A 23,337-nucleotide genomic window follows, 5' to 3' on the forward strand; every position below is an offset into this window, starting at 1 on the left:
ACTATTGCCTCCAGCGGTACAAAGCGGTACTGCAACAGGAGATGGCCCACCTTGTTCATAAAAATCTCAGTCATGCTGTGATTGTTTTCTCTTTTTAGACACTTCCAGAGGACACACACACACTGCACTGACATGGTGTAACATCACTCAGGAAGGGAACAACGCTGCTGCTTTTTCCTCCCTCAGCTCAGAGCATCGTATGTTTGAGATGCCACAGGTGCGCGTGTGTGTGTGTGTGTGTGTGTGTGTGTGTGTGTGTGTGCATAATGTGGTAAAGCAGGCAGGCACACACACACACGCCACACATGTACACATGAGTGTTTGCACCTGGCGGGCTGCAGTGTGAAGCCAAGACATGCACGTGTGGTGACACTGCAGGTGTGTCCCGTGTGAGACCACTGCGGTGTTGTGACGTCAGCAGCAGCACAACAAGTGCGCAACAAGTACACATCATCACACAACACGAATAGTACAATGTCACTGAAGACCAAACTTGAAGCTTATTCTAAAAACACACACATTTTACACTTCTTTGTGTGTTTTTCCGACGGGGATGCCAACCACAGAGGAAATCCTCCCTCAGCATCTCACACACACTCACACTCACACGTAACTCACACATACGGCCAAACTGAGCTACCTAACAAAGTCATATAATATGAATACATACACAGACGTACCTTGCTATCGCGGTTCAAACATCGCTCCCTCATTCAATCTCGTTTTTTTCCCCCCAAAAATGAATGAACTTAGTGGTTGACTATGGCTTATTAGTCAAATTATTAGTCAAAACCATGCACATGACAATAAAACTCTCTTGAATCTTGAATCTTGAAAAAAGACTAATGATATGTAGTATCCTGGTCACTAGGAGTCAGTAATGAGACATGACGTTAGATTAAACTACCTTCACACTGCATGGAGTCAGTTGTGGCATGTCCGACATAACATAGTGAAAACAAGTTCTCCCATTCTGTATGGAAGTGGTAAGTTTTTGGCTTCTTATTTTGTCCTTCTTCCCCACTCCATTCAAAACCCTTCCTCAAGTTTAGAAAAAGTGAATCGGAGAGGCTCACGTCCCTGCAGTGATCCCGTAGCCATTACAGTTGAGCAACGTGTTGTAAACAAAGAATAATAGGAGTGTAAAGGTGACTATAGGGGTGTTATTTCATGTCTCCGAGGCTCTAATAACGTTAAAACCATAAACAGGTTTTCTATGTTGTAACAACGAAAATTTTCCATCCATCCATCAATTTTCTATGCCGCTTATCGTCATTAGGGTCACGGGGGTATGCTGGAGCCTATCCCAGCTGACCTTGGCCGAAAGGCGGGGTATGGACAAAAAAACATTCACACTCACATTCCCACCTATAGACAATTTAGAGTCGCCAATTAACCAAACACAATGTGGGAGGAAAGTGGAGTACCCGGAGAAAAGCCACGCACGCACGGGGAGAACATGCAAACTCCACACAGAGATGCCCAAGCGGAGATTTGAGGTCTTCCCAATCTGGTGATCGTGTGGCCAACATGTAAAAACTCGGTCACCGTGCGGCCCCACCAAAATATTCCATTTATTAATATTGAATCCTACTTTCACTTTCTTAAATTCACTTACCGCCGTCGGGTCTGGAACCAATTGTCCGCGATAAACGAGGGCTGATCGTAATGTGTTAAATAAGAGTTGTAGTTGCCTTGCGTTGTGTTTGTTGAAGGTGCATCCATAATGTTGACCAGCAGAGGTCCTCTTATGCACAAAAACCAAGAAAGAAGGTAGGGAAAGAATAAGAAGCGAAGAAGAAAGGTGGACATTAGTGATGGAAATTCTGGCTTTTTTCAGAGAGCCATTCTTTCCGCTCGGCTCACTGAAAAGAGACGGCTCTTTCGACTCCCATGTGGCTCCACAGATTTTTTGTCTTAATTAATTACCAAATTATGTGTATTGTGTAAAATGAATTACTAATGTAAAAAATCCATGATATCAAATGTTTACGGGAGGGATTATGTCTCACAGCTGGCCTGGGAACGCCTTGGTGTCCTCCCGGTGGAGCTGGAAGAGGTCTGGACTTCCCTACTGAGACTGCTGCCCCCGTGACTCGGACCCAAATAAGTGGAAGAAAATGGATGGATGGATGGAAGGACAAAAACAAAAACCTGTCTCAATAGACAAGGTCTCTGCATGCACATTTCTCACTATTTACAATCAAACAACACAACATCAACAAAACACCACACAACAAAACACAAATTAAAACGTGCAAAAACAAAAAAGAAAAAGCATCAACCAGGTAGCAGTTGTGTCTTTACTGAAGATTGGCATTAAAAAAACAACAACAAGCGCCTCAGCTTTGAGGGGCTGATCCTGTTTCTCCTCCTCCTATGATGTGAAGTGAGTGAAAACACCTTCATTAAGTTTTGAAGTACACATAAACACGTTTCTTGGTTTGTTCATTTAAAATCGGCCATCACTTCATCAAAATAAAATAATTGTAATATTTAATCTCGGCCAGCGCCTCTCAAAGCCTAGACAGCGTAATAATTACATCTGGACTCGCCTCCAGCCTCCACCTTTTATCTTGCAGTTAGGGCTACTTGTTTAACTTACCACACAACATTCTTCCATCACACGTTCTGACACACTGACAGGTAACTGGCCGAGTCCGAATGAGACTCGAGTGTAATTAGTCATTTCGTGAAGATTAAGAAACATTTGCGTTTTAGATGCCGCCCTGTGATCCACCCCCGTGGCATCGCACCTCACGGTTGTGTGATTCATGGATGCGTGGATCCACTATGCTCTTCGTGTGCCACGGGAGCTGACTCCACACTGACCCCGTGTGACTGCTTTGAAGCAGTGCAGACCAGCGGAGCAGCACCCGCTGCCGCACGGAAGCTCAGAACAACATCTGCTTTCACTTTTAAGTCCCCACATAGAATGAAGAAAGGATGGGAGGAAGGGGGAAGGAATAAATGAAAAAGGAAGAGGAAGGGAATAAAAATAAAAATAGAAAGCAGGAAGGAAAGTAGAAAGAAAGGACAAAACAAAAAAAGGAACCAAATCAAAAAGGAGGAAGAAAGAATCAAGGAAGGACAGAAGAACAAAATAAAGGAGGAAGTTTGGAAAAGAAAGAAAGAAAGAAGCGAAGGAAGAAAAAATCAAGGGATGAAGGAAGGTCAAAAGGAGGGAAATAGAAGGAAAAGAGGAAAGAGGGCACAAAGGAAGGCATTAAAAAGGAAGGGAAGAAGTAAAGAAAGGAGGAGAAAGCGGGAGGGAGACAAGGAAGTAAGGGAGGGGAGGCAGTGGGGAAGGAAGAAAGGAGGAAATGAAGAATGACACAAGGAAAGAAGGAAGGAAGAACAAAAGAAGGGAGTAAAGTTGGAGGACAGCTAGAAAGAAAGAAAGGAAGGAAGAAAAACCTGAAACGAGGGAAGGAAGTACTTTGACTGCTAATATTACTCCTTCAAGCCCTGCCTGCAAAACTTGTGAATGTTTGATTTTCCTAAAGTTTGGAGTAAGACGCTCTTTGTCTCCAAATACATTTGGACAGTGAGGCAGACCAAGTCGACATGCAGTGTGAGTGCAGGGACATGAAGACACTGTGTGATGTCTCGCTGCACACAAGGAGCTTTTTGTGCACACAAGACAAATCACAGGACTCACATGCTTTGGAGGGAAAGTCAACTCAGCGTCCAACCAGTCTTCTTCACAGAGACAGAAGGACAGCACAGTGGACTGAACATCTGACATCGGAAGAACTGAACCACCGCTGCACCAGGAAGACTGAAACACACATGGAGGAAGGTCAGCGAGAAGCAGAGGACTCTAGAGAAGACATGTCACGAGACAAAATAGGTACAAAACTAACTTATAAGATAAGTATTACTAGTACAACTTAGAATAAAATGCAAGCTACAGCTAAAAGCAATGATGCCACTGTTGTCGTAAATAATAAACAGACAACATCAAAGCATGGAAGTAGTTATGTTTGACCTCACAGATATTAACAACAAAACCTTGTTTGACTGACATGTCCCTGAGTGTTGGGACACATTCCAGATACAGGAAAGTGAAAAGCTTGAAATATGGCGAGGAGATGTTCATCTTTGTCACCCGTTTGTGAGGTCAGTCGTCACTGATGTTGGAGCTGGGACAGAGTGGTTCTAGTTCTTCCAGACCAAAACGTCTCTAAGAATGCCTTGAGGGACCTTACTTTGTGCACGGGCAACAACAAAAGGGTCTTCCCCAAAGTCAGACTTGTCCAAAGTGTCTTGCGAGGGTGAAGAACTAAAATTCAGGCGCAGCTAAGGATTCCTTATTGATAATTTAAGTGATTAAGAGGCGTGTCCCAATACTTTTGTCCATGTACCGTGCCTTTTAAATGACAAATAACGGCATTATACCAACAGGAGTATATGTTCTCTAATGCAGTGGTTCTGAACTGCTGGGTAGGAACCAAAAGTGAGTTGCAGAGCCGTTTTCAGTGGGTTGCTGGTCTTTGCCTGGGAAAAATGTAAAAATAATGTAATGACCCGATGTCTGTGAATGCAGCTTCAGTTCTTGTCTACGCTATTCACTTGCTACGCCGCTGTGAGGTGCCTGCCATGTTTCTGGGCGACTGTCAAGCTTGAGTGGGAGAGGAGCGTACAGTGAGTGGAGACAGTCCAACACACAGCTGTAGATATCTGCTGGAGAAGAGCGAGCCATACAGAGACAGCATCTCAGCTGTGTTGAAAACAGCTCCTTAAAATAGAAGATATATGGGGAAAAATTCCCACAATTTGGGTCGCCACTCGCCATTGAGGGGTGATGGTGGTTCCCGCAGCCAAACCAGTTGAGAACCACTGCTCTTATGGGCTAATGTTTGTGTTCCCAGGCACAGTCATGGAAGTCTAAATGACATTTGTGGCATCAGCTATGGGTTGTGGACAAATGCTCAATGACTTATGGATAATTAGTTGCAAAGACGTTCTGCTTGATGGCGGCCATGGATTTCAACCATTCTTGCTCAAGCTTGACACGCGACTGTAACTGATTGCATCTTTTCCAGGTCCAGAAATGTCTCCAAACTGAAAAGCCGAGTGTCTTTTAACAGCACATCTTGATAGCAGCGTTGTAATGTAATGTAATGTAATGTAAGACACGGTGTATCTTCCTTTTGCAGTGTTCACGTCAGCCCACAGTATATTACAGCAAAGTACAGTAAAGTACATGACAGTATAGTACGGTTACATTGCGTTTCCCGAGGGAAACACCCCGTACGGGCAGCGTGAGTGTTAAGCGTGTATTTCACATGCTTTGACATTCACACAACAAGCGGGGTTTTGTGTGCAGCGGCTAATGTCGCACACTGGAAAGACAAACATGTACTAAATCATGCTTTGCACATGCATGCAGGCCTCCAAGCAGGCTAATGATGATGAATGTGTGTAGAAGACGCTGTGACGAAGAGTATTTTCTGCACGTGCATCATGAAACAAACACGTGTGTACATGTCATCTGTTGTTATTTCTTTAGACAAGGAAGAAGACACAGGGGAGGAGGCTAACCTGGAGGTAGCTCAGGTAATAACATCTTTATGTTATCTGTTTAAATTGTGTGTTTGTATGACACTGGAATTATCCTTAACATGCATGTTTTTACACTACAGTATTCACTTCATCTAAATAATATATCAGAAGGTTGTGTGGAGTCCAGTCGTGTATTATTATCTATGCTTCCAACTTTGAGGGAACACTTTGGTGAAGGCCCGTTTCTGCTCCAGCATGTCCAGAAAAGGCACGCTTGGATGAGTTGTGGTGTGACATCACAAATGGACATATCTTTCTAGTATAAAAAAAAGAATGCTTGTAGTAATAGGAAGACATAAATTGGTGAGAAGAGAGACAGAGGAAGAAGTGAGGTGTTGGACACGTGGCGTGGAGACGTCATGTTCTCCCACTTTCAATGGAACTCAGTGTCTCATGATGTGATGTCAAGGCTCGTCATCACACTTCCTTGCATAACTTTCATTTTAAGAATAGACAGAAAGTTATACAGACAGACAACTGGATAAACAGCGAGACCGCTGGACAGACACATAGACAGACATATAGACAGACAGATAGACAGACATATAGACAGACAGATAGACAGACATATAGACAGACAGATAGACAGACATATAGACAGACATATAGACAGACAGATAGACAGACATATAGACAGACAGATAGACAGACATATAGACAGACATATAGACAGACAGATAGACAGACAGATAGACAGACATATAGACAGACATATAGACAGACATATAGACAGACATATAGACAGACAGATAGACAGACACATAGACAGACATATAGACAGACAGATATACAGTATAGACAGCTAGGCAGAGAGACAGAGATTGGTTGACCAATGGATCAATTAATAGATCGCTTGACCATTTGGTTGATTGATTGGTTGGTTGGTCATGTAATTAACGGATTGACTGACGTTTGGTGTTTTTAGTTGATTAGTTGGTGATAAATTTGTTGATTGCTTGATCTTTTGGTTGATTGACTGCTTGGTTGAACAGGTCGTTTGTTCGTCGATTGATTGATTCTTTGGTTGGTTAAGCAAGCATTTAATTGATGGGTTGATTGTTTGATAGATGGATGGGTTGGTTGGTTATGCAAATATTGGATTATTTGATTTTGTCAGTTGTTTGACTGATTGATAAATTATTGTTTGCTTATTTGGTTGATTGATTGGTTGGTTTTGTTAGTCACTGGATTACTCGGTTGGTTCAGTAATTATTGGATGAATTGACTGGTTGGTTGGGCTGGATGGTGGTTGGGTTTGTCAAGTAAATGATATGTTTGGTTAACTATTTAATTGATGGATGTGTTGGATCGATTGGTTGATTATGTCATGTTAGTGGATCGATTGCTTTGCTGGTAGGTTGTTTGATAAGTTGATTGCTCAATTACTTGGTTGCTTGGGTGTTTGGATGGTCAAATGAGACTTCAGGTGTCTGTCTGCTATTTTATGATTGGATTGATTGTTTGGTTTGTAGGGTATCTGGTTGCTTGACTGACTGATACATTTATTAATGGCTTGATGATGTGGTTGGTGTTTAGCTGGTTAATGGATTGATTATTTGGTTGGTTAGATATTTTATTCTGAAGGAAATTCTTGGTTGGTTGAATTGATTCTTCACTTTCATGGTCGGTTATTTTATTAATGGATTTATTGATTTATAGACTGACTGGTTGATTCTTTGCTTGAGTCATCTATCAATGTATTTACTGCGACAAGAAGAATAAAGTGAAACAAGTGACGAACCACACGGCACTGGAAGGAAGTGCATCATAGAACGCATGAAAGAAAACGTCATAAGAAGAAGAAAATGTTTGCTAAGACGATGCATCCATTATACAGTATAGCATGCACACACAGCACACACGAGTTCCACTTGGGCAGACTCACTCATGAGTACAACTTCAATCTGATCTCTGCGGTGCAGTGGACATGAAGGTAGCGTCAAAAAGGAAGAGCGAGGCACATGCTTCTATTCAGCCTCCACCTGATGTCTCTCACATGACCCGCAGGGAGAGATGGCGGATAAACAGAGAGACAGTATGGTCTTATTCACTAACTCAGTCATGGCCCAACTGAGACCGAAGCCACAGATGGCACTGTGAACATGACACCGTATAAAAACATTGATGTGTTATAGGAATGTGTAATGATGTGCATCATTTGTACTACTGCATTGTGTCATACTGTTTCTACTATGTCCTGATGACATGTTGCCACGCAGCTGCAGGGCCTGGTGGCGGAGCTGCGTGAGGGACTTCGTGGCTCCCTGGCGGAGCTTTGTGGGCTGCGTCAGATGGACCACAGGCTGGAGGAGAAGCTGCGGGCCCACCAGACTGATGTGGATGATAAGATTATGGGCCTGAAGAACTCGCTCAATACTTTCAAGGTGCTGGAGACACTATGAAGTGACCCTAGGGAGACACACACACACACACACACTATTCTTAATGCAGCAAGCTAATGAAGAGCATCTGACTCAGTTGAAGCAGCAGAGTAACGTAATATATTAGACAGGAAGGCAACTATTTTAGACATGCAAAGGTGGACATTCATAACACACACACATTGATAACCTAACATGAGTCTGTACACTCATCCGGACACACATCTGGACTCTGATCTGCGGTGTGTTTGCAGGAGGAGCTGAGTGCTGCCCTGCTCCACATGGAGTATGTGTCCAGCAGACAGAGGGAGGTGATCCAGCAGGTGGAACAGCTGAAGAAGCCCAGCAACTCACACAGGTAAAGCAAGACTCTATGGAGTTTTTATTATTAATATTAATGAATCATAATAGCTCCAAATGCACACTGATAGCTTCTTGCTGTAACGTATACAAATGGATCCCAAAGCAGGAAGAATTCCAAGTCTGACGTGCTGACATCACCAGAGGACGATCGCCTCGGCCAATCAGACCTCAGCATCATTCAGCGCTACTTTGGCGAGTCGCCACAGAGGAGCGCGTCTACACAGAGTCGGTGTTTGTGGTGATTTCAAAGCTACGTGGTGACATAATTCAATCATAAACTTAACTTTGTCAATTTGTTGTAGCGCCCGCCTCGGCCAAAAGCCCAGTGTGGGGGCGGGACAGGAACGGCAGAGAGGACACAGACATGCCTGACAGTCCAAATGAAAACAGTACAAAACACACACACGAAAAACATGTAATATGCTCACAATACGCAAAAATTGTGTGTGATGTACACAACCGCATACGAGAGACAAGTTTTAAAACTACAATGAACATTTAAATTACATTGAATAAAAAAAATGAAATACAATAAAATACAAATGGAATATCATGAAATGAAAGAAAATGTATCAAATACAATAAAATTAAATTCAATTTGAGTAAAATAAATAAAAAATAAAATAAAATTGAATGAAATACTGAATCACATTTAATTAAATTAGATCAAATGAAATTGAATGAAACGTCAGCAAATTAAAATAAAAAAAATTAAATGAAACAGAGGGGCCATGTTTTTACAGAAATATCGTGGAGAAAAAATAAAGAGAAAACATTAGGTGTCCAAACTTTTTCACCAAGGGCTGCACACAAAGATCTTTGCCAAAGCAAGTACACTTAAACCTGACCTTCTGCTTGTCAAACATCCTAAAAGCAATTAAATGTCGGTCAAAAAATGTACATAACACAGTTGTAGGCGACAAATCAATGAATGTATTGCCTTGTTTATTTGTTCTAGTTTTATTTTACTGTATGTGTAAACTGTACTGTATTTTTACCAGTAGTAATGATACTTAAAAGATAAAAAATAAAAATAAAAACAAGCTGCATGCCGCAAATGGTCCCCAGGGCTGCACTTTGGACACCCCTGCAATACATCATAGGGACACATTACATTAAAGTCAACATGTTTTTAAAAATTTTGCCCATCATCTACAATCCTTGTATCAGACATGAACACACGTCTTTCTCTTTTCTGTGCACTCTAAAAGGTATAAAAGTACAAAAAGACGCGGCTAAGAATGCACGTAACGGGAAACACCTATTCCGCCTATGAAGCGGAAAAAAACTCCAAAAAGCGCCAACAATGCTCCATTTCCATATAATGTGACGTGCATATTAACCAAGCTAACGCTACAGGGACATTGTTATTATTATTATTAACATTGTTAGGCCAATCGAACTACGCTACTGGCGTACTGACACCTTGCCACGCCGGCTAGCTACCAGTTACTAGCCGGCTAGCGACTAGCTTCACCACACACTCGCGCGCTGCGCTCACAATGCCTCAGGCCACTGCCAAAAGGTAACGCTACATATTGGAGCTGCTGCCACTGCTGCTGTGTTTTTGTTTTTGAATTTGGAAAAGTTAATGCTCGGTGTAGGCGTTCCTTTCTATGCCATGTGAAAACAATGCACCCAGGAAGAACATTCCAGTAATGCTTCAAAGGAGCAAAATATGGCAAAGAATGCACCTGTTACGACACGGTTTCAGCATGTATATAAAACCAGAAAACCTTGTTGGAGGTGTATCCCATTACGTGCAGTACTGAGCTGTCTCTTTTTATCTGTTTTTATATCTTTAGAATGCCCAGAAAAGAAAAAGACGTGTGTTCATGTCTCACATAAGGATTGTGGATGATGGGCAGCATTCCAAAAAGACTGCAGTTTTCCTTGAAAGCATATTAATGGACATTAAAACGTGTGGTTCTTTACTTTGTATTGTTGTTTGTTTGTGGTGTGCAGGTCTGAGACAGCAGGCTGCCCTGAAGCTGCTGGAGTCGGAGAGGATCTATGTGTCTCACTTGTCGCTCTTACTGAAGGCCAACATCTCCTTCAACGGGTCGGAGGCGCTCACTGCCAAAGACAAACGGTAAAAACAAGAGCACAGTAAATATTTCAAAATGCCATTAAAGTGGGCATATGGGCGCTGGGACCGAGAGAGGGGCACAGGAAATGACTAAATATAATAAGTAGCTTGCTAATGCAGTATTTGCTGCTTTTGGTGCACAAAAGCACCTTTGTAAGGTGCAACAGTGGATCAGCATCTAATGATTGCATTTTTATGCAATGGTTTGACCAAACGTGCTTGCTAACGACTTTCTACTTTCAGTCCCTTTCCCAGCTCTCTGAGGTTCCTCATCCAGCAGCATGTGGACCTCCTGCACACCCTCCAGGAGCGCATCCTCAGGTGCCAGTGGCAAGGCATCATGGGCGATATATTCATGAAGCTCACCAGCAAAGAGGCAAGTATTGTGCAGTACATTACACCACTGCATTACAATGCAGACAATCATCGACTGATGCCAGTGGAAACACATTATTGTCTAAATCAGGGGTCACCAACGTGGTGCCCGCGGGCACCAGGTAGCCCCCCACGACCACATGAGGTGCCCGCAAGCCGGCTTTTCATTCAGGTTTTCAGTTAATAATGTGAGAACACTAGAAAGAAAAGTATTGTGAAACATAAAATGTGAGTTGTGGATACCAGCATTTTGTGACTGTTTTGGTAAAACAAGCATATTTGATCTGTTTGGGTTGAAATAAGGTATGAAAATCATTTCTACAAAAATGAGTAGCTCGTGGCCATTTTCATTTTCTAAAAGTAGCTTTCACAAGAAAAAATGTTGGTGACCCCTGGTCTAAATGAAACATGTATTGACTAATACATATTATGCACGAGTAAGTGTTGAATATTAGCCAGAGCCGCGCCTGGCTCTTCCAGGGCAGCCATCTTTAAGCAGCCTTTTTAGTCAGTGTACTTGTTGACTGCTCTTATCAGTCAAATTACCTGGGAACAAGCGCTAAAGAAGACAAAATACATTTTAAAAAAATCTAAAAATATCATCTTCTAACAAAAAATTTGAACAAGTGTTACAAATATTGAACAAAATAAAAAAAAAAATCCAACAATGTCAAATTAAATTTTTAAAATAAATATTAAATATTTCAAAATAAGACTTTACAGTACAGTCTTGTGGTGTTCACCTAAGCTTGTAACATTATTGTATGCGTGTACTGTATCTGTAATCATATCTAAACACAAGCAACCAGTCAATGTGAATGTGCTGACGTCAAATGTTTCGGCCTCCTCATGACTCTCCATATCGAATGAATCAGAATCACTTTGGCGGCCGTGGCCGATCCACAATCAAATGTCAAATTCCAGCAGAGTTGGAAGACAATGATGCTTATTGTACATAAAAAACAAGATAGCTCTAGACAGCACTGTCATCTGCTGTGTGTGTGTGTGTGTGTGTGTGTGTGTGTGACTTTAACTTGCGTGCAGAGTGACTTTCTGGACTTGTACGCGTCCTACCTGAAGGAGCTCCCAGACTGTCTGGCCGTCGTCACCACGCTGGCCTCCAACGTCAACAAGTCGTCCACCTTCCTGGAGGTAAAACATAAACAGAAATGGATGAGCTGCGGTCGGGGCCCTGAGGCTACACGAGCCCCTGTGTAATAGACAGTAAAAGGCCCCCATTAGAAACATAACAAGCCGTCATAATTCACTGTGCCTTTCACACAGAACCCAGCAAAGCTGGATACGTCTGTCACGTTATGTGTCTGGTATTTGCTTTTACACAGACGCTGTTTTGACCCTAGCCTGTGATGGTGGAAAATTGCCATGTCGATGTTATTGATACAGAATAGCGAGACAGAAAAAATGACGTTGGTTATTAAAGGCAGTGTGAAAGGGGGCTCTAGAGTCATAACAGAGGCAGGATGACACCTGTGAGGTCTTCCACAGGTAATGGAGGGGCGAAGTTGACTTGGAAATGTATGCTACCTTTGGAGGTAGTACCAGAAGAACCTTTCATCCCGAGCGCTCACATCACATTTATTTGCGTGTGTCTTTTACACAGCGAAGTGACATACGGCCAAAACTCTACGTCATGAGGCTGGATTACATGTTTCACAGCCTATTTGTCATATTTTTTGTTTTTTTACTTAAAGTACATTTAAATCACATTTTAACAGACATTTGGGGCGTGTTTTTATGAACTTTTAGTGCGTGCAGTGAGAAACGCCTCTAACCGATTTCGTCTCCTCTTCCCGATTGGTCAAACCTGCGCCGGCCCCTTGCTCCGATTGGCCTGCGTCGTCCTCTGAAGAGCGACGTCATGGGTGACGAATCCAATCCCTCCTTGCACACGCTGCTTCTCCAACCCGTGCAGAGGATTCCAGAATACCTGCTGCTGCTGCAGGTGACACGCATGCACACAAAGCATCCGGACTTGATTGAAAGACTAGACTAGACTGGACTGGACTAGACTGGACTGGACTGGAATAGAACCAAAGAGGTACAGTAAATGTGGACTCTAGAATTTCAACCACACATTATGCTGGCGTGAAGGAGTATTAATCAACAATACCGTTCAATTATGGTGTACGCCTTTTGGAGGGTTCAACAGTTGAAAGTAGGCTAAAAAAAATATAATAAACAACTTTTGCAATACAATTATAAACAATTACAATGTTTATTATTATTAACTTACACTATTATTGATCGATCATCTTACAGGAAAAATATCTCTTTTTTTTTTTTTTAATTCACTTTGCGGCACCTCCCTGAAAGAGGGAAAATAACCAATTCACTGATTATTGTCTCGTTATTTGTCTCATAAGCTTACATTCTACCATCCATGGAATTACGATTGTAATAATACATTTTGTTTGTAGTGCACGTTCCATTTCAAATCTCTAAGTGCTACAGCATTTATGTATAAATAGTAATAGCATTTAGTAACAGTAGATAAATAGTAACAGCTTAGCATTTAGGCATTACTAACATAAATAGCTAAATTAGAGATACTATAGATAGATAGATTGGTACTTTATTCATCTCCAAGAGAAATTCACATTTCCAGCAGCTCTGCAAAAGTGTCGTAATAAAATTACTTAAAAATTAAAACAAACAAGGCAAGATAGGAGAGATACAAAAAAAAATTTGAATAAGAATAAAATAAATACAAAGCAAATCTTCATTCGGTCCGAATAAAATAACCAATAATGTTGGTACGCACGTACAGTACATGTCCGTGGCGACACACACACAAAAGCATCAACAATTGACATTCAAGTTGTGTTACGATAGGCCGTACATTCAATGATAGCTAACATTAGTAGCTAAACTTAGCCAAATTGCCATCTTTAGCTGACATAACTAGTGCGCGTGCGTGTTACATCTGCGTAGCTTATGTAGTGAAAAGCAGGAAGAGGCGGGATGTAATGCTTGTAGCACGTTCGAATGTCGGCACCCTGCAGACAGCTGGAGGAACCCGCTGAATACGCTCCCTTTAAATCAGTGAGATGACCGCTACGATGAATCATTTCAACCAGGGTTGGGGTCATTAAGGATTATTAGATTGCGTTTTAGTCTGTCCCGTATTGTACGCTAACAGGAAAACGTACAGTATGTAAACCGAAGGCAACATTTTGGAGTAAATTTTCGACATTTACAGGAAAAACCTGCTAACCGGGGCGGACACTATCCGAGGTTCCACTGTACATAGCAGAGATTCGAGTTTGCGACTCGGACTTAAGTCATACACAGAGAGACGTCAGACTCGACTCAACTCAAGCCTTGTGAACATCTCTGGCACATGCACGTAAACTTGTGTGCATGTAGGGTTTGCTGAGGCAGACTGAGGCCGCCCACCCCGACTACTACCTGCTGCTGGTGTGCATCCAACAGTTCCGCACCTTCTCCAGTCAGTACCAGCACCTCCTCCAACACAACCAGGAGCTCCTGCTGCACAACCGCAAGGAAGTCAAGAGGTCAGGAAGTAAAACAAAACATGAAATGAATTTAAAGACATCATTGGTGGAGATGACGCCAAAGAGGGGATTACAGCATTTCTGTTGAGGACAATGGAAGGCCTCACAACAGCTGTGTTGTATCTACTCTGGTACTCGCAGCGTTTCCAAGTGAAGTGAACCTGGAAATTTTCCACCGTTGACAGTGGTATGAGAAGCCTCTTTTGCAAAATTGTAAAAATTGGCACATCAGATGCTTAAGAGCAGGGGTATCCAAACTTTTTCCACCAAGGGCCGCATACTGAAAAATGCAAGGATGCAGGGGCCGCGTTTACATTTAGAAAATGTAAAACTCATGTAGAAATGCAAAGCCTTTTTTATATTTTTGTGTTATCTGTGACAAAGCATATTATCAGTATGAATTTTTTTTCCTCCTAGATTATTTTATTAGCATTTTTTGTTTGCTTTTTCCTTTTTTTTTTTTAGAAAAATATTTACAAATATTTCAGCTTTTTTATACATTTTTTTCCTTGTAATGTCTTTATTCTCAAAACATTTTGACTTTATCGTAACACCATAACTTTTACTTTTTAACCTAATTTTTCTTTCTTTTTTTAACTTTCTTATAATAGTACAACTTTTTAAAAAATGACATATTTCAGTCTTTAATATATATATATCTATTCACCTTGATGCTATTTTTGTCTTAATGTTCTGACATTGCTGGCTTAATATTTAATCTTTTTACTTATTTTTTTTTTCTTTCATTTTCTTGTTAAATCACACATGTGCCGAGGGCCATTAAAACACATCCATGGGCCGTAAATGGCCCCTGGGCCCCTGGGCCCCTGCATAAGCGTATACCTGGATAGGTACAACAATTCAGCTTTGGCAGTGTGAAAAGAATCTTCTCGAGTCGTAGCAGAGGCAGGACGATACACATTTCTGTGTGCAGATAACAAAAAAAACAAAACAATCCCTGACAGGAACCAGGCCAGCCAGGCCAAATACAGCAAGCAGCGGCTCCTGGAGCAGATTCAGTCCCATCGCGTCCACGACTGGGATCGGGACCCTGAAACTAACTCTTATGAGCCGGAGTGGCCTTCCCAGCTCCAGTACTACAGTCCTGACGTGGACTCACGGAAGCGCAAAGGTCTGCAGCCAACACTCGAGAATCACGCGTAGAACGTTGGCTCTGACGTTGTACCCATCTTTTGTCGTCCAGGTCTTGGTTGCATCCCAGAGAGCGAAGTGTCTGAGCGACCCTGCCAGCACCATCCACCATCAAGACCGTCAGAATTCTGTCAGGTCCAACCAGGCTCCGCTCTCGCTGATGCACTGGAGGAATTCCTGCTCCCTGCGGATCCTCCTGGGATGGACAGTCTCTACGAGGAGGACAGAAGCTCCCTTCACGATGTGTCCATGTTCGACCGTTGCTCCTCCGCCTCTTCCGACTCGTCCATCGACATCGCCTTTGTCAAGTGTCCTAAATCCCCCGTGACTCTGTCGCACCACGCCATGGTGACCAACGTGTCCACAAACCGGGATATCTTCGGAAACGGATACAACAAACATCCCAACCGAGGGTGCGTGTCGCCGGATGAGGCTGTCCTCATGCGACACAATCATCACCGCCCCCTCCAGGCCAGCCAGCGCAAAAAAAGCAAGGTGAGCTTGTTTTATGCCAGCTATCAAGTATTCCGCGCCCATCATTTCGTGTCCCTTCTGGCGTCCAGTCATTGAACGGCCTGCAGATGGACAGCCTGGCGATGGACGGAGGTCTCCTGTCAGAGCAGAGGGTGGGAGTGGGCAGCCACGCCAAGCTGGAGCGCCAAGGCAGCAAGGGCAGCAAGGGGTGTCCCACTCCATCTCGAAAGAGCCACAACTCCCCCGGGAACAGGAAGGACGCCGCCGAGAAGCAGAGCGAGGACCTTCACGGGCTGCTGGGCACGGTGACCACACATTTCACAACACTTTTTGAGAAATGAATCAGTCATGAAAAAAAAAAAATTTTCAGCAGAACGAATTTCACTACTTGGATCACCCAGCAGAGGGCCTGACGAGTTTGCTACCGAGACAGGCTAAGGTAGAAATGGAAAGTAAACAGGAAGTTAGCAAAGCCCACTGTAATGACTACAACAAACTGGAGAATGGAGTGAGGTTCCCTTGGGCTAGTGAAGTTAGCGCATCGATATGTCAGCATCTGATCAACTTTGGGAGTTTTTTTTTTGGAAACTGACTACTTTCACAAGTTGACCTCTTCACGTTACCTAGAGAATGAGTGGTCATGACAGAAAACAACTTACAACCACTCCTCTAATACAACAAAATTAACCGAACATGCTAACAGATATACAACTGTACATTTCTTAACTCACTTCCTCGCCAGGACGGGATGCAGCCTTGGGGGGAGGAGCCGATGTGGAGGGGCGGGGCCGAGGAGAACAACCAGACCGCTTTCAGCGAGAGGAGCCGCAAGCACGACAAAGGAGGCTTCAGGAGCTCCTTCAAGAAACTCTTCAAGAAGAAGTAAGAACCGCTGCTGCCAACACGCTTCTTAGTTAGTACGGTCCTCATTGAACTTCCTTGTCGCTTGTCTTAACAGAGGCGGCGAAGACAAGAAAGACAAGGCTGCAGAGAATCAAGACAGTGAAAAGGACGCAGGGAAAAATTCCAAATTGGTGGACGTGAACAGAGGTACTGCGGTGTGAAGGCCCGACATTACAATTATAATCATTGTCGGGTTTTAGTAACCAGTATTGCTGTGTACATGCTGCAAAGACATTTTGTCCATTTACAAAAACCCTAAACAGCTAAAACCCTAGCTAGCACCACCGACTGACTATGTCTGGATTTTTGCACAGGTTTAAAGCGCTCATGACACCAAAACACATGTTCATCTTGTTATTTTCGCAGTGAAAAATAACTTTGAATGCGTATTTCCTGTGTTAGAAGTGCGCTCCAATGTTGAAGCAGTTAATCGTCACTTTTTCTGGAATTGGAGGAGGAGGAGCAAGTGACATTTATGCCTGAAATTCCCACCCCGAAGCTGCAGTCCACTCCATTTTTTACTCATCACAACACAATATCAGTAATGCTACCATTGTATTTTTGTTGTAAATATCTTGCTTTCTTGACTCTGCTTAGTTCATGGCCGCATGTGTTTGAATCTGGTTCCCACAACGTGTTCTCGCAGTGACCAGTGACGTCACGGTGGTGGGGCGGGGGGGTGTTTGGTGTCAAAATCACTTTATTTCATAGTTGTTTATTTATCTATGACAGCAGTATGACAGAAATGTTTCAAGTGAGTACTTATACTTTGTTTTTTTTGGTGTTGTGAGCATTTTAACACAGCGTAGTCCTTCTGAAAAACATTCTAGTGTACTACGCAATCATAACCGCTACCGGCTGCAGTTTAACTTGAACTCATCTGCAACGCCATCCAGCCTTACGTGCCATTAACCGGCACTCCGATTTTTTTTTTGTGTTAACATCATCATATATTTATGCATATGTTTGTACGATGGAGCATCAGGGCCACATAAAAAAAAAAAAATAAAATCGGAGGTTTCAAGAATAAACTCGTAAATTTCCGAGAAACAAAATCGTAATATTAGAAGAATAAAGTTGTAATATTACGTATCATACGTGTCAGAGGGAATGTAGAGCATAGCTCTTCAGGAAGGAAGGAAACGTTCCTCTTGCTTCAGGCAAGCTTTTATTTATGACATGGCAGCAAACAGATTAGCATGGCTAGCCCTTCTCACTTCCGCCTTGCTTACCCCGCCCACGGCTCATGCCCAATGCCAACGGTCCCTCCCCTTTTTATAGCCGTCTCAGGCAATGCCTGCAAAATAAAGTTATCATTTTTTCCTCGTAAATTTACGACTTTATTCTCGAAAAGTCAGATTATTTTAATACTTCTTCGTAACAGGCACTGCCTGAGACAGCTATGAAAAGGGGGGGGGGACTTATGTGACTCATAAGTTAGCGACTTTATTCTCGTAAATTTACAACTTTTTTTTGTACGTTTTGTGACTTTTCTCGCAAATGTACGACTTCATTCTCGAAATCGCTGATTTTTTTTTTATTCCAATGTGGCCCTAATACTCATATATCATAATGTCATATGTTTGAATGTATTCAAGCTAACTTTTTAAAAGACATATTTGTTAGAAGTTGAAAGATGTGAAATGAAGGTCAAATATTAGATTTTTGCTTTAAATTTTCCAAACATAAACATGTGAAACGTGACAGTTACAAATAAATGCTGTATAAATATTTACTGACTATCCTAACATTTTATCTCATTTTCGATTGTGATGCTAAGCAAAAACCAGACCAGGTGAAGTGTGTGCGTCAACGTCCTTCTTTTTAATGTTAACCTCTCGTCTCATAAATCTGTTACACTTCCGCAACAAAATATAGGCAATTATACAGTATGTAAAACAAACCCAATTTCTGAAATTTTTTTTACACTATGTACATGTCATAACGTGCGCATTGTATCATGAACAAACAACGTGTGTGTGTGTGTGTGTGGGAGACGTGAAAGAAGCCACAAGGACAATCAGTGTGAGTTTGTGTTGAGATGGGGAGTAAAGAATGAATAGTGTTCACATTTTGAACAAAATGAAAAACATTAAGGCCAACCTTGTCTTTTCTTGTGACAGAAGACAATATATTTCCGTGGAATGTCTCACTTTTTTGTCACAGATCGGACAAAAATCCCATATTTGTTTCATCTACGACATGAAATGTGAGACATTAAAACAAAACAAAAAAAAGTAACTACAAAGAAAAGGTGGCAATGTGACCTTAGAAGACATGAACGATAAAAATGAATGCAAATAGAAACGTTTAAAAAAAACTGAGCTGACCGACAAACTTCTGTATCATTCACGCACAAATGCCATGCAAACATGCTAAAAGCAACGTGCAAGTGGCAAAAGATTTGAATTTAATTTCTCACTCGCATCATGTCATTACTCGTCAGCACCACAGGAGGGCGACATTACAGCACTTTTTTTTGTCAACGCTGCAGCATTTTGCAGTCTTAACTTGTAAGCTGGCGCATTGGAGAAAAACAAGTTCTTGACAATTGAATTCACTTTACTTCAGGCTTATATTTCACAGCTGCCATAAAATGTTGCACAATACCGTAATTCCTCATATAGTGGCTTTCGCTCTATAGTAGTTGCGTAGTTGAGTGCACGTCGAGGTGAAAAAACTCTTGGCGCCTTGTTTTTTTTCCTCCCTCGGGGAACAAGTAGGTTCTTAACTCGGTGGCTGTAATTCCATTCACTATGGCTGGACGTGGCATTTGGAAAGCTGAAGTTGCAGGTGGAGTTTAAAGAGAATTCTGGGGCAACAGCTTGAAAAAATGTAACTCTGAAGATAATTAAGGATTGGAAACAAACGAGACGGATCAGCGTTTGTTGGACAAAAACATTTAGAGTTATTAATTGATGTATTCAAATTTGGTATAATACTCTATTGTAATATAGTGTTCTCTCGCTCTATCGTGGATTCGCTGTTTGGTGGAATTTTTTTAGTGCTTCTTTTTTTTTTTTATTAGAGCGTATGAACGCTGTTACGGGCCTTGATTGGCTGTCAATCAATCTTCTTTGTGCCGCCCTGCCGTGTCTCCTGTGTCGTCGCTAGCTTGCTTGCTTGCTAGATTGTAAATGAATCTTCGGTTCGAAGGAGGACTGCAACAGGAGGAGTACTGTAGTAGTATGTTTTTACAAGCATACAAAAATGCTACACTACAGCGGCACGGCGCCAGGACGAAGAGGCACGGCCATAGGAGTGAAATACGTGTGAGTGACTTAATTTCTTGTGTCCTACCTGGTGGCCCAGCAGGGTGTGCCGTATTCGGACACACACTCCGAGCAGTCGGTGTGCCGCCACGGAGGTCTCTTGCGAACCTTTTGCACTTTTGAAACCCCTGTGCACAACATGTCATGCGTCGTAGCGATGCTGGTGTTTCAGGTGGCTGATGAGGTTTTTGTGTCCTCGATGTTTTGTTTTTTTCCCCCTCATTGTGCAGCATTTGGAACAACTAGCACGTGATATGTCGCTGAAAAACAGTGAATGTTTGTGAGCTCAGGGGAAGTTACGACAGGCCGTTAACGTCACAGGTAGGAGTAAAAGGAAGCGCTTGATTTGCTCACCACCAGCACAGTACTGGTAATCTCGTCTCATTGGAGCATTTTTTGAAATTATCGGTTATCGGAGCCATTTTTAATGTCAGATTTATGGGTCTTACTCATATCGGCTCAATTATCATGGACCCCTAAATTATTTACATATGAATAAGTGATGAATTTGTGATTTTTTTAAATTATGTAATATTACCCCCCCCCCCCCCCAAAAAAAATAGCAAGGTGGAGGCTTTCATTTACAAATGAAATACTAAATAAATTTTAAAAATAAAACAAATGCTCCCAGCCACTAGATGAGGAAATACGGTATTTAGACTGTTAGCCACTGATGTGAAGGTGTTACTCACTGTGCAAATAAAAATATTCCACCTGTGCTTTGCTTTTCTTTCTACTGTAAGATTTCTGTATTTTCAATGCTATATTTTCTTCTTTTTTTACGCTACATTAGTGTTTGAGTGCATCACAGTGTTACATAGACGACGGCCTTTTCAAATCCTCTAAAAACAATTACAATTTGTCTCCATAGAAAAAAATGTCTTTCTATTTGTTTGACTATTTTACAGAGAAGCTGAAAATGGAGATTAAATGTTGGCTATTTATCCATAGAATTACATTTAGCGTTCAGCGAGCAGGAGTGTTCCATTACCTGTTGAGTGAGACATCCAAGAGATTAAAAAACAAAAGAACAATTTTAAAATAATAAAAAAAAGAAAAAGGCAGAGGAGTTCATTAAATAGAAAAAAAAAAAACTTTTTTTTTTGCATATTTTTAGTGCCGACAGTTTTGATGCTATAACAAGATGTGCACATTTATAACACAAACGCACACATACACACGCACACTCAAATGACGTCACATTTCTTTCACAAATACCTCTTTCTCTGTGCAAATGTTTAACACCAGTGGTTCAAAGAATTAAAAAAAGCATTAAAAAAAGAAGCCTTGTGAGAACTGCATAAAAAGGTTTTTAAAAAATAGCAGAAAAAAAGTGAAATGGTGACACGTTGTTGTTCATTGTGTGTCCCAATCTTATCCTTTAAACAAAATGTCCATCTGAGGAGACCGGGCGGGGTCTCTGCTTCCTCGTCACATGTTCGGGGGAACCAGGAAGTGACCTACCGTACCGCCCTGCCTCCTCCCCTTGTCAGTCTTTGCTTGTTTGTGCAGAGCAACTACGCAGACGCCTAACTACACGAGCAGGTTTAGTGTTCATATCTGTCCAAAAATACTACATTTATATGTACATCCATTAAATAAACATCAGTTAAGCACTTATGTGGTGACGGCCGTTGCTAAGCGGAGGTGGGAAAGCTTTTCTTTTCTTTTTTTGGAGTTGTCCTGTTAGAAAAACAGGAGAGTCGTCCCGGTGGTTAACGTCATGCCACAATAAATAAACGTGAGAGAGAAGGGGGATCGTTAGGAGGCTTAGGGTCTGTGCAAGATGGCAGGCCGCAGTAGTAGCACGATGTGTACGACTAGTAGTACAAGGGTTGTGGAGGACACACCTCCGTGCTGGGGAGGGACGGTAAGGGGGGCGGGGCTTCACGAGCAGGATGTTTCTACACTTTTTTGGGGGGGTGGGAAATAGATCTCAAACCACCGCCGCCGTCACCTTTAAACGCACCGTGGTGCCTCTCCAGCACTGCTCGTCTCTCAGTGACGCCGACCGCACTGCAGGTCGGGTGAGAGGGGTGAAAAGAAGGGGCGGGGTTTGCAGGGAGGGGGTGCGGAGCGGCCTCGTGCGTGTCACTCAGGGCCTTGCGCGCTTCCTTGCTAGTTGCTAGGCTCCTTATGCGAGTTGTTAGCATGTTTGTGTGTGTTTGTGTGTCAGTAGCTGTTTTCATGGCCTGCCAGGATGTAGAGGTTGCTGTGGGCTGTCGGGTTGTCCGTCGGCCGACTCTCCAGCACCACCACCCTAAATTGACACACATACACACAGATTAGTTGCTTTTTCTATGACAAAAACAAATGCGAGTGAAGTAGCAAGATTTTAAGGGAGCCCTCAGCCCACCCAAGACATCAGAGCCTATAAGAGCAGTATTATAATACAACTATTAGGCTTTGTCCACAAACACACAAATATTTCAATAAATGTCATCATTACAAGGTAAAACCCCCAACACAACTCATATCTTGGTCCACATACAAACACACTTGCAGGATGTCTAAACTGTTATCCACACGGAAATGTTTTCAGGTCAAAACGCGTTTCAGCCTTTCATCCACGCGGAAAGGGCGTTCCGGGTGCCCTGAAATGGTGCTTTTTGACAAAAGTTTTCAGAGTGGGAAAATCTGCAAACGGCAGCTTGTCGTTACTGTGTAGACAAGCAACCTGCTTCTTTCTGAAAACGATGACGTCACTGACCTGTTGCTGTCACATGACCAGTAGATGCAACTATTTACTGATCCGGAACTGTGTGGACGAACTTCAAAAAAATATGATGATTATGACAAATATGATGATAAATTGACATGTGCACGTATGCGTGTGTGTTTCATCTGCTCGTCCCTCCGTGCCACACAGGCTGGATGACAAGAGGATTCCCTCTACATCTGCCTGTGCACATTGGCTCTATAGTGGAATGAACGGAAAGAGTGAGGCCTTGATCATCTCATTCAGCCTCTCTGTGGAGGCGGGGCTACTAGTGAGTGGATACAGAGCAGTCAGCTTTGTGACGCAGCATGCGCTAATATGAATGAAGGCACAGAAGCCATGTTTTCTGAGGCGAATGCCACTGCCGACAGTCCCAGTGTGGGAATATTCCGGATTTAAACAGAATGAACAAGGTGAGCACATGAACACCGACGACCGACACGGACACTTTTCTCAACTGGGGGAGAAAAAAAAAAACGTACCGATGGATGTGCCTCGGGCAGTG

General features: G+C 42.5%; 2 protein-coding genes across 6 annotated transcripts in view; one reads left to right on the forward strand and one right to left on the reverse strand.

The window, feature by feature from the left end:
• Window positions 1-291: 291 nt before the first annotated feature.
• arhgef33 (Rho guanine nucleotide exchange factor (GEF) 33) lies at window positions 292-19,123 on the forward strand. Its single transcript, XM_054797991.1, has 17 exons — window positions 292-432; window positions 3,549-3,853; window positions 5,516-5,562; window positions 7,788-7,952; window positions 8,204-8,307; window positions 8,416-8,537; window positions 8,615-8,701; window positions 10,278-10,404; window positions 10,645-10,777; window positions 11,821-11,928; window positions 12,647-12,739; window positions 14,164-14,312; window positions 15,278-15,444; window positions 15,517-15,959; window positions 16,028-16,243; window positions 16,681-16,820; window positions 16,897-19,123. Exons 2-17 carry the CDS (start codon window positions 3,568-3,570, stop codon window positions 17,000-17,002), a joined length of 2,493 nt encoding a protein of 830 aa, XP_054653966.1. The 5' UTR covers window positions 292-432; window positions 3,549-3,567; the 3' UTR covers window positions 17,003-19,123.
• LOC129193629 (mitogen-activated protein kinase kinase kinase kinase 3-like) overlaps window positions 17,439-23,337 on the reverse strand; it is a 46,998-nt gene continuing 41,099 nt past the window's right edge. For all 5 annotated transcript variants that reach the window (XM_054797990.1, XM_054797986.1, XM_054797989.1 and 2 more), the window contains one exon: window positions 17,439-22,373. In XM_054797990.1, coding sequence (XP_054653965.1) covers window positions 22,286-22,373 — 88 coding nt within the window. In that variant the 3' untranslated portion in view covers window positions 17,439-22,285. The remainder of the gene's footprint in view (window positions 22,374-23,337) is intronic.

Source organism: Dunckerocampus dactyliophorus, chromosome 14 (assembly GCF_027744805.1).
Source record: "Dunckerocampus dactyliophorus isolate RoL2022-P2 chromosome 14, RoL_Ddac_1.1, whole genome shotgun sequence".
Lineage (NCBI taxonomy): Eukaryota > Metazoa > Chordata > Actinopteri > Syngnathiformes > Syngnathidae > Dunckerocampus > Dunckerocampus dactyliophorus.